The 12,530-nt window shown below is 44.2% G+C and overlaps 1 protein-coding gene across 1 annotated transcript in view; it reads left to right on the top strand.

Moving 5' to 3' along the window:
* The window catches only part of LOC142291659 (uncharacterized), a 1,021,181-nt gene that overhangs the window by 366,666 nt on the left and 641,985 nt on the right, over positions 1–12,530 (top strand). The window contains exons 56-57 of the mRNA XM_075336344.1: positions 2,584–2,744; positions 6,256–6,382. Coding sequence (XP_075192459.1) covers positions 2,584–2,744; positions 6,256–6,382 — 288 coding nt within the window. The remainder of the gene's footprint in view (positions 1–2,583; positions 2,745–6,255; positions 6,383–12,530) is intronic.

Below are 12,530 nucleotides of genomic sequence, written 5' to 3'. Positions count from 1 at the left end.
CCATCTCGATTTGGTTCAGGTCTGGTGACTGTGGAGACCAGGTCATCTGGCGTAGCACCCCATCACTCTCCTTCTTAGTCAAATAGCCCTTACACAGCCTGGAGGTGTGTTTGGGGTCATTGTCCTGTTAAAAAATAAATGATGGTCCAACTAAACGCTAACCGGACGGAATAGGATTCCGCTGCAAGATGCTCTGGTAGGCATACTGGTTCTGTATGCCTTCAATTTTGAATAAATCCCCAACAGTGTCACCAGCAAAGCACCCGCACACCATCACACCTTCTCCTCCATGCTTCACGATTGGAACCAGGCATGTAGAGTCCATCTGTTCACCTTTTCTTCAAAGACACGGTGGTTGGAATAAAAGATCTCAAATTTGGACTCATCAGACCAAAGCACAGATTTCCACTAGTCCATTCCTTGTGCTTTTTAGCCCAAACAAGTCTCTTCTGCTTGTTGCCTGTTCTTAGCAGTGGTTTCCTAGCAGCTATTTTACCATGAAGGCCTGCTGCACAATGTCTCCTCTTAATAGTTGTTCTAGAGATGAAAAGGTGTGTCCAAACTTTTGGCGGTTTGCCGGTGCTCACACCAATACACATGACACAAACAGTTAGGTGCCTTCCCCACAGGGGGGAGTAAACTGGGGTGGACAGGGAGAGTTAGCCATCCAGTAGTATGGGACTTCCCGGTTACCAGGATAACCACTGGGGGCGGGTGCCACATGGGGTATAAGAGGAGATAGCCATGATACATAGGGAGCTTTTGCCTGGAGGGACGTCCCATGAGACCAGACTGGGTGCAGAAGAGCACCAGTGCTGGTGAGATGAGACACAGCTCATCTTTCTGCTGTGGAGCCTGGGGCTTGTGAGCAGGAGCTCAGCCCAGGTTCCTTCTGCCAGTCGCTGGACAAACAGTACACTTACACTGACACTGGTAACCTCCTGGAATTTGCACCGGATAATCAGAGACTTACCAGTAGTGAACCAGGACACTGTCAGGCAATCTCCTAACCAGTGAGTAAAACACCTGAACCGGAGCTCCTGCCTGGTTTCCATTATTTACCGGTTACGCCGTCCTGCGCTTCGGCACCCACTGGCCACTACCAGCCAGCCCCCATCCTCCCGGGGCACCCACTCCGCCTGTGGGGAGTGACTCCATCTTGGCTGCAATCAACATCGACCCCTGGTGAGAAGAACCCTGCAGCGGCGGCCCTCTACCTGGCCGCACACCCCAGGTGGCGTCACAACAAACACTTTCTTATCATTCCCATGTACATAACCCCTGTCAAGCGACCCCCATGGTCACGGAACTGGGCAATGACCACCTAGTGAACTGTCCCTGTAAATACACTGCTCGGGACCGAGTACCCCATAGCCCTGGGGCGAGTAACTAACATGCTTTTTGTTCATCAATGCAGTCTTGTGCATATAGACCATGGAGGTTGAGTGCATTACTTATTGTTTTCCGTGAAACAATTGTACCTGCTGATTCCCAGGTCTTCCTGTAGCTCTTCACAGGTAGTCCTTGGTTCTTGGACAACTCTTCTGATAATTCTTTTCTCCCCTCTATCTGCTTTTGTTTGTAGACCCCAACAGTACGCACTGGAACCTTCCATAGTTTAGAAATTCTTCTGTAACCAATGCCATCAGTATATTTTCCAACTGTAATGATGTTTACATCTTGAGACAGCTCACTGGTTTTACCCATCATGAAATGTTTCTTGTGTGACACCTTGGTAATGAGACACCTTTTCATAGACTATCAGTTGAACAAGCTGATATGATTTTTCCCTAAATGGCAGAATTGGTTTCTAATTACTGATAGATTTCAGCTGGTGTCATGACTTTCCATACCTCTCTTTCTTCATTTGTTCAGTACTTTTTCCCTGTGTCATTTCTCATTAGTACACATCCTTATTTAACTTAATGTGGGCTCTAAATGCTCTATCTTTATGTCTTTAGAGTATGGGAGGAAACCAGAATACCCAGAGGAAACCCACACAAACATAGGGAGAAAATACAAACTCTTTGCAGATGTCGTCCTTGGTGGGATTTGAACTCAGCAAATCAGTATTGCAAGGCAACAGTGCTAACCGATAGATAGATAAATAGATAGATACTCATCATATATTTGATAGATAGATACTCATCATATATTTGATAAATCTGTGGAGCCTGCATCTTGCTTTTGCTCTACCTCTCTGCATACTTATGGTAACACCGACCACTATCCCCATGACATCACCAGGCTGAGCCCCACCCCCTGTGTAAAAGCTGTGCTTGACTGATAGGCTATTTTCTGTACAAAGCAAAAACAGGAAATTTCTGTACTCTTAATGGATGTTATCAGGAAGTCAGTAGCCGGAGGTCAACATGACCACATATGACATCTCAGTCACAGGGCAAAATTTTAACAAAAAGTAAATGATGAAGATTCTTTATTTCTTATAATGTTACAATGTTTAATTTATTTTATAGTTTGCACAAATACAAAATAAAAAGTAACACATGGCAGTAAATACAAATAAAGTAAGCACAGGATTTAACCATGTTAAAAATTACGACAAATGTATTTTCTTTGCAGCAACTCTTATACCTTTCAAGCTTGTTGATTACATCTGGTTGTCCGATTCTATTTGCTGGCGATGCAGGATGTGGCAAGTCCACTCTCAGTCAGGAACTACTAAATTGTCTATGTTTGGGCGACGTTGCAGAAATGTCTGAGCTAAGAATTCCAATTAACAGGTAAAAATGGACACTCCACAAATTATTTCTTGTATACTTCTGAAGAAACATATACCAGCGTGTAGGAGAAGACGAAGGGGCGCACACTATTATTACCCATAGACTTTATTCTATTTCATACACATTTATATATCATTTATGGAACACTGAAGTTCAAGAATAATATATCTAACAGATTGTGTTATGCACAGCAGATGTTTCAGAGTATAGGAATAATGCCAACATATTGTATTGTTCTGTGTGATACGCATCATTGGGTATAATGGAAGAAATAATGAGCAGAAAAACATGTATTATACTAAGTCCTCATCTGTGTCATGTGTCAGATGAAACGCTAAGAACTAAGGAGGTTCAGCATTGCCATTGAATTCTGTTTTGCATTGTAATGGATGAATTCAGTCTATATTTTGGAGACTTCAGTGTACAGTGCTGCTTTTAGTGAAACCGCAGATGTTTCGTGCAAGATGGCAATCTTGAGACGAGCACACCATAAAGAATAGAGCATGTGTCATATGCAGTAGGGAAAGCAAATATCACATTTTGTACAATTTTACAAGTCAATTAAATATCAAGGCTTGGGCCAGGTGAATAAAAATTCAGTTGGAGCAATCAGGACCTGTTAAAGAGCAGGGCTGGCTTTATTGGATCTGACCTAAGCTATTGCCATTGCACTTCACATATCACTACTAAAAAGGATGCCAGTGATCCTGATGACCTGAGCAGGTAGAACATGCTTGCATGATACCACACTTTGTGCCTAAAGCAACAAATAGGCAAATGCATAGGATACATGTTTGGAAAGTATTGTTGCTATAACTGAGTGTAAATCATGTTTGGGCACATTATGGCAATATTACTATAACACCCTGGCAGGCACTGTGTACACCTGATGGGGTTTACCTCCTTCATGCCAGTAGATGTAAAAAGAGAGACTACCAGATGTACCAGCGTTTTGCTAGCTAGTGGTGACAGCAACAGCATCTTCTGGTGTAGTAATGGCTGACTGCACCAGTTCACATTCTGAGGTGCCACGTATTCTGAGGTTTCACTCTCCAATTATCCAAAGGCAGATCCCAGTTGGGAAAAAGTACATAGCCATATCTATCATGTATGAAACGAATTTAACCCCGCTAAACTAAAGGGAGCAAAGCCTACGATATATGTATTTGAAAATAAAAATTAGATTTCTTGGGTTTAATCTGACTATAATGTTTATACTATGTGGGAGCTGGTGCGACAAGACATGCAAAATAGGGTCTTACCCAGGTGGTGATTGGGTGCTAATACAGAAGTTGCTCACCTGGGGTAGTTGGGATAGTCACAACCACTATAATGGCTTGAGAAACAATAGCCGGTTGCTGCAGACCCCATGCAAGATGAGGCAGGGGAAAAGCTGGGAAGAATGGGTTAATCATACGAGGTTCATTGAAGATAAGTTGATTTTTATTCTACTTTTTTCGGAGCTAAGTGCTTCTTCTTCAGGACAAAATCACAGGATATATATTTTGTCCTGAAGAAGGAGCACTTAGCTCTGAAACGTGTAGAATAAAAATCACCTTATCTTCAATGTACCTCGTATGATCTTCTGTATGGCAGCGTGGTGTTTTAACCCCTTCTTCACAGCTTTTCACCTACTACTAATGTTTGAAAGTATTAAAAATCTACACAATTTTTGAGGATCAATCTATTTAAGTGTCAGAGACTATGAAAAAGGCTCAGTGACTTTTCAGTCCATGGTACTGTATATGCTGATACACGCAGCCCATTTGTTTCAATGATAACTGTACAAGGTTCATTTGATTTCCTACTCAGAAATTTTGAGTTATTAGAGTAGGATGTCCTGTACAGGGCTTTCATCTAATATATCATGGCAGAGATCAACATGCAAAGACAGCCCATTTATTTTAATCATCACTGTGTAAGTATTTTTTCCTCCATGGTGGTGCTGGAGAAGAATTAAACACTTGATGCCAGGCTCCCCTGTAGATTACAGCTGACTACTATGGATTCAAGTAATAGAAAGATGGCCTAAAGAGGCAAACCCTTTAAATATAGGTTGAAATAATTTGGCTGATACCACAAGATGCGTACAAGAAATAAAGGTTTATGAGACACTAGTTGAATAAAAAGAGAAAATTGTGGTTATTTTAAAAGTATTTATTGTTTGTACCTCTGAAACGTTAAAGGGGTTGTCCAGTGAAAACAAGTTATCACCTAGTCGATAGGTTATAACTTGAGAAATGGTGGAAGTCTGACTGCTGGGAACCACACAGATTGGAGAACAAGGCATTTTTAGAATGGAGTAGTAGTAGAAGAGATGAACCGAGGGCCCTCCGCTCTGCAGAGCAAGTCACGGGATCAGATGGATTAACAGATAAACCAGGGAAAATGTGTATTCACAGGAATAACTAACGCAAGCTGCCAAGCAGCGGGAGGGGGAAAAAAGGAGTAAAGGCGGGAAAACATCCCACAGTACAAAAGTATACTCTTTTGCTAAAGCAACTGCCCAGGTCACCACAACTAGAACAACATACACTATAGTTTTAACAGCAGTACAGCAATATGCATATATTCAATGTTAAACAATCCTTTCCTCTATTCTAACTGGTCTCTCTTAATGGGACGTGCGGCTACTGGGAGCATAATATAGTTCCCTAACTCTCGCACCCAGGCATCCACTCACGGTACTCTCTGCAGGACCAGTCCACTCTAAGGCTTGACGATGCGGTGGTAAGCACTTGACTCGAGAAGGATAAGGCCAGACATTTCTTCCCTTGATTCACTGGGCAGCTGGGCTCATCAGGTGAGATCTTCTTCTAGGCCGGATACCGACTCTCTCAGATGTGCCTACCTCTGTGCCTCTTAGAACTCTTTCTGTCACTTCCTGCTTCTTCTTCCTGCACTTTCACACTGGAGCAGACCAAACACAAAACAGCATTGAGATGTGGGCCATTCCATTGTCCTCTGCAGGGGAGCCCCATCTCTTAGAGCCACAGTACAGCAGAGTCTTAAAGTCACAGCAAAACAACATACTTAGTAGGGGTTGCACTCCCCTACACTAGTGCGCATACGCGACCGCCATTCCATTCATTCCTTACAGGATTGCCAGGAGCTGTGCTCCACTTTGTCTGGAAGGCTCATAGAGAATGAATGTAGCCGAAGAAATCTTGTAATGAGGATAAAAGTGCTTCATCATGGATATAAATTCTCCGTTCTGCCAATCAAGTTCGTACCCCTATTGATCAGTGGTCGGATCCCTATAGATCAATATACTTATTCTCTAGATAGGTGATAACTTCGTTTTCTTAGACAACCCTTTTAAAATGCTTCCTTTACGAGATCTGAGCAATAAAAAAGATGACTTGCACCTTCAATTTAGGATAATCCAGAAAAGTCTGTAAATCATGCAAATGTACTTACAGGAATGATAGACTGCTGATAATTGCTGGCTTATTAGGCATTGTTGTAATTGCAGGCAGTACATATCCTACTTTGCATATTTATTTTCTAGTGCTACAGATCCTCGGAGAATATGGGGATGTTTAAAAGACCGATTAGAATGGCGACATGGCACATTGCATACACCAGCAGGAAACAAGACATTGTTATGTTTGCTTGATGACCTCAACCTTGCTAAGGTGATTACTTTATACTCAAGAGGCTAGACTAGGCAGCCTATTATTGCAAATTAGTTTGGAAGACCTGTCTTGCTGTGGCAAATCAAAAGCACATTTTTTAAATGTGGTGCTTGCAAGGTTAAACATTGTGCACAACAGATGTACAAACGGTGACTTAAGGCTAAGTGCATTGGAATGCATTCATGGTAGAACATTCGGATCTATAGCTTGAATGTCACCCTGTAAAACTGGAGTATTTATATCTTTTAGAAGCAAGATGATGCATTTATCTCAATAGAAATGAGAAAGAAATAATGGACTGTGGAATTTCATAAATCTAACTCTCTTTAAACTTCATGTGATTTATAAATAATGCTTTAGAAAGCAAAATTAAAAAGCATTCTAGCATAATTACACAATTAATTTAAACTAATTGGGTAACATTTTGCCTTTCTGGTTTACCTTGACATATGAGTGCCTCTGATGATGGTAAAATATAGTTGAGTGTAGAGTGTCAGCAGTTTGATTGTATAAATCTATTCTCCTTCCAACATTTACATAAATAAATATATATATATATATATATATTGCTTATATATTTGTATGTTTTACATAAAAAAACAAAACATAAAATACAGAGTTACAAATTCTTCACAATTAAGAAAAATGAATCCAAACCGTAAAGAAAACCTATTGTTATAGGTGAACTGGCGGATTCGGATAAAGGTGGTGAATATCCCAATCGCCAGTCGAGGTCCACCGTGCTCCAAGATGGTAAAAGAGTTGCTGGCAACCCATAGGTCAGGCGTATAATACAGAACTGGGTGGCTCCTAAATAATATGAGCCTGATCCAAGGTAAACGCCACTTGGACCAGGACTATTGTGAACAGGGTTCACACACTGAAAGCAAGGACTCCCCTGTTAATACCACAGGGGTCCTGGGGTACACTGTTCGTGTGCATAAGGAGCACACCAGTACAGTCGGCACAGCAGCTGCAACCCAGTTAGCTCCACTGGGCTGCTACAACAGGACTGGAATCATAGGAGGGAAGCGCGGCGCCTGCCCCTAATGTGCCGAGTCACGAATCTTGGCATAACAGGCACTGGATGCCTAACCCTACCTACTGCTTCCAGAACTAGTGGTTGAGGCCGCAATGTGGCTCTATCATGTGCATAAGAGCAAGTGCATATGAAGACTGCGTACCATGGTGTGGTCTCCAGGCCCTTTGAACACCTATTGTCCACCCCAAACCCAGTGTGAGCCACAATGGCACCTCCAGGGGCCAATAGCAAAGTGCCACATCATCAGTGACGTCACCAGCGCCCTATCCGGAACTGCCACATCACTAATGACACAATGGCAGCACCGCCCCAAACACCCTGCCAGTCATCGTCTGATGACCAATGATGGGGTGCCAGGCCATAGGGATGGGCCTCCGTGAGCCAGTCTGGAGTGGCCACATCATCAGGACACCTGACACTATCCAGCCTATCAGGGTCTGCCACCTAATGGACATACACAGTGAAGTCCTTACCGGACTTAGCCTCTGATGCACTAAGTGCCTGAATATGCTCAGTAGCCTGAACAACAGACTAAAGGGGGATTTACACGCTACGACATCGCTAATGCGAAGTCGTTGGGGTCACGGAATTGGTGACGCACATCTGGCCGCATTAGCGATGCCGTTGCGTGTGACACCGATGAGCGATTTTGCATCGTTGCAAAAACGTGCAAAATCGCTCATCGGTGACATGGGGGGGGTCCATTCTCAAAAACCGTTACTGCAGCAGTAACGAGGTTGTTCCTCGTTCCTGCGGCAGCACACATCGCTCCGTGTGATGCCGCAGGAACGAGGAAGCTCTCCTTACCTGCCTCCCGGCCGCTATGCGGAAGGAAGGTGGTGGGCGGGATGTTACGTCCCGCTCAGCTCCGCCCCTCCACTGCTATTGGGCGGCCGCTCAGTGACGTCACTGTGATGCCGCACGGACCACCCCCTTAGAAAGGAGGCGGTTCGCCGGTCACAGCGACGTCACCGGGCAGGTAAGTAGTGTGACGGGTCTGGGCGATGTTGTGCGACACAGGCAGCGATTTGCACGTGTCGCACAACAGATGGGGGCGGGTAGCCACGCTGGCGATATCGGAACTGATATCGCAGCGTGTAAAGCCTGCTTTAGTCTTATTTCTGAGACTATCAGCCTGAGCATGCTCAGTAGGCACAACACAGGACTTGGACACAGAACAAAGTCCAAGTACCTGAGCATAGAGGCTTTTCGTACTAAGTGTGGGAGCATGCTCAGTAGCCTGAACTGTGGACTTTTTGCTTCAGGAATGGCACTATCAGGCTGAGCATGCTCACTAGGCGAAACACTGGACATAGGCTCTGGCTTGGGCAAATCGACATGCACACGTGCCCTAGCTGCCTCTCCACACTTAGATGTGGAGGAAGAAGCAGCCATCTGGACGACCCGAGGCATGGCCAAAAACGGTGGCCGGCGCCTGGGCACACCTGGAACTGCAGCAGGCTGCTTGTGGCTACGGCAGTGACGATTTGTAACACCTATCATCCATTTTTTTTGCTCTTATTTTATTCCTGCTCCTCCCCTGAGTATGGTGTATTTTTATTTTTTAAATCAGCCCTATGGTTCCAGAGATATGTCATTTTTCATTTTGTGATCATTTTTATGGCCTTTACCGATGGGGAAGTTGTTCCAAGATTCTCTTTGGGCATATCTGTAGGTTGCTCTGTATTTTTATTCCGTGAGAGCCGCGCACTTATAAAGACTATAAAAATTAGCACAAAATAAAAAGACTCATATCTGCAGAATTGTATTGCAGCTTTAAAAAAAACAAAAAAACCCCCAAAAAACTTAATACTCATGGGAACAGTATGAATAAAACAAAACTGGCCACTTGTCATCTGGTGACAGGTTTTCTTTAAGCCTCATTCAGATGTGCTATTTTTACTTTGAGTGTTAAAAAAAATGAAATTATTTATTATTGTTTTGCAACAGATTTTCAGCAATTTTTGGTCAGTTTTTCAGTTTTTACATTCAGTGTTTCACCGGTAATTTTATAGCATGAAAAAAAATTACAAAGCTTTAACCACTCATTACAATGTTAAAAGCTGTCATGGGGCCTCTGATGGCAGCGGAGAAAGGTGCATTCCCCGTTGCGGCAATTTAAATTGCACTCTCACATTTTGACAACGCGATTTAAGTGGTTATTAGCCACGGGTGGATCACGCATCCACCCGTGCCTGTGAAGCACACGTGTCTGCTGTTCAAATTAGCAGACATATGTGAGGATCACCTCTGGATCACCGCAGAAGCCAATGGTGATCACCTCTTCATGATTTAGGACGCACCGTTATGCCCTAAGTTGTGAAGGGGTTAAATAAATAATTTAAAAAAACGGCATGCGGTCCCCCCCAATTATGAAATTCAGCCATGATAAAGCCAACATCTGGGGCTGGTATTCTCATGCTGTGGAGGCCCATGGTTATTTGGCTCCCCAGCCTAAGAATAGCAGCTTGCAGCTGCCCAGATTTGTTGCATCCATTAGATGCGGCAATCCCAGAACCTTACCCAGCTCATCCCAATTGCCTTGGTACGGAGGCAATAGGGGAAATAAGGGGTTAGTGACAGCTCACAGATGCCATTAAGCCCTAGATCACTAATGGAGAGGGTCTTTGAGACTCTCCCATTATTAATCTGTAAGTGAAAAGAAATAAATACAAACACCAAAATGATCCTTTATTTGAAATAACTTACAAAAAAACCCCCACCCACTTTCACCCTTTTATTAACCCCAAACACCCAGTTTTGATGTAGTCCACATGAGGTCCCATGCTGATTACGGTCTGCTACATTACTGACATCACAGTGCATGTGCACAAAACATGTTCGCACGCCAGTAGCATAGCAAAGGGGGGGGCGGAGTAGACGGTCTGCCTCGGGTGGTATGTGTCAGGGGGGCGGCATTTTGGGGGTAAAAAATAAAAAATAGAAAATAGAGCTTCATACAGAGATACCACCTTGGGGATTCCATCCCTAATAGGTATGAGCGAGCATGCTCGCTGCTACTCGGTGCTCGCCTGAGCATCTCAGTGCTCGGTATACTCGGCGAGCTCCGAGTACCGGCGAGATGCTCGGGCAGATGCTCGGCTCCCCCTCCCTGCATGTGGGCGCTGTTTACAGAGTCAGCCCACATGCAGGGATTGGCTGTTACACACTCTAATGCCACAACCAACATGGCTGTGGCATTACAGTAAATGGCTGGCCGCACAGCATCATCAGCTCTATATGACAGCTGATGGCGCTGTGCTCGGCAGTGTGATCCACAGTCAGGTAGTGTAGGGGGAGGTGCTGCTGAGCCAGGGACACATTTAGTGTGTAGGTAGTGTAGGTACTAGGATACGTAACATCACCGCTGCCACCATTGCCATAGTAACCTAACTAGCGGGTTACTATAGCATCGGTGATCTCCGATCAGCTGATTACTGGGGCCGCTATGCACTGGCTCCTGCAGGAGCCGCAGGAGTTAACTCTCTATGTACCAGTGGCTTATGCAGGAGCCAGTGCATAGGGGCGACAGTAATCAGCTGATCGGAGATCACCGTTGCTGTAGCAACCCGCTCAGTTCAGTAGGTTACTATGGCAACGGTGGCAGCGGTGACATCACCGCCTACCAACCTACCGCAGCCTCTGCTTGATTACACAGCATGGGGAGGAGCAGCGTTCTTCCTGTGCTGTGTGATATAGCAGAGCTGCATGAGTTGAAGAAAACAGAAGACCAGGATCGTGGAGGGGTGAGAGGGAGTAATAAACATGGAATCCCTAAGTGTGTCTGTGTATTTATTTATAATAAAGCATTTTTTCTCTGTGTTGTGTCTTTTTTAACCCTTTATTGGAGATTCTTAATGGCCAGGTCAAACTTGACCTGACATTAAGAATCTCAGGCTTAATACCAGGTGGTAAAACAAAGCTGGTATTAACCCCTTATTACCCAGCGTGCCACCCCACCAGGGCCGCTTTCAATGAAAGCGCCATTTTCTGGGGTGGTTGCGGACTGCAATTTGCAACGGGGGGCCCAGAAAGCTTGGGCCAACCTGCGCTACGGATTCCAATCCCCAGCTGCCTAGTTGTACCTGGTTGGACACAAAAAATGGGAGAAGCACACGTCACTTTTTTAAATTATTTCATGAAATTCATGAAATAATTAAAAAAAGGGCTTCCCTATATTTTTGGTTCCCAGCTGGGTACAAATAGGCAGCTGGGGGTTGGGGGCAACCCGTTCCTGCCTGCTGTACCTGGCTAACATACAAAAATATGGCGAAGCCTACGTCATTTTTTATTTTTAGTTTTTTGGAAAAAAACTTAAAAAAAGGGCTTCCCTAGATTTTCCATTGCCAGTGAAGATTATACCAAGCTGTTGGGGTTAACAGCCAGTAGCTGCTTGGGTTACCCTTAGCTAGCAATAGAAAATGCAACGATAGCCCACGCATTTTTTTTTACCCCTAACCAAGGGTTAGGGTTATGTGTTTGGGTTTTTTCTTTTATTTTTTAATGATTTTAAAAAAAAAATCGACATGGGCTTTGCCATATTTTTGTATGCCAGCCAGGTACAGCAGGCAAGTAGGAGCTGCCCCCAACCCCCAACTGCCTATTTGTACCCAGCTGGGAACCAAAAATATAAGGAAGTCCTTTTTTTTTTAATAATTTCATGAATTTTATGAAATCATTAAAAAAAAATCCAATGTGAGCTTCGCCCAATTTTTGTGTCCAGCCAGGTACAACTAGGCAGCTGGGGATTGGATTCTGCAGCACAGGTTCGCCCAAGCTTTCTGAGCCCCCCCTGCTGAAAATTGCAGTCTGCAGCCACCTTGAAATTGGCACGTTCATAGAAGCGCCATCTTCGGGTGCTGTTTCCAACTCCTCCAGCGGCCCTGGTGTCGGGTGGCTCGCTGGGTAAAAATGGGGTTCGGGCTAGCTGTGTATTATCAGCTGGCCCTAAGCCCGAAAATAATGGTGTCACGCCAATATTTGACATGGCTACCATGAATTTCTAGTAAAGAAAGATTAACAAAAAAACACAACAAAGAGAAAAATATTTTTATTAGAAATGAAGCACAAAACCATTAGTGAGTCCATCTTTATTGAAATAAAGAA

Source organism: Anomaloglossus baeobatrachus, chromosome 2, assembly GCF_048569485.1.
Source record: "Anomaloglossus baeobatrachus isolate aAnoBae1 chromosome 2, aAnoBae1.hap1, whole genome shotgun sequence".
NCBI lineage: Eukaryota > Metazoa > Chordata > Amphibia > Anura > Aromobatidae > Anomaloglossus > Anomaloglossus baeobatrachus.
This window is presented reverse-complemented; position numbering and strand designations above follow the sequence as displayed.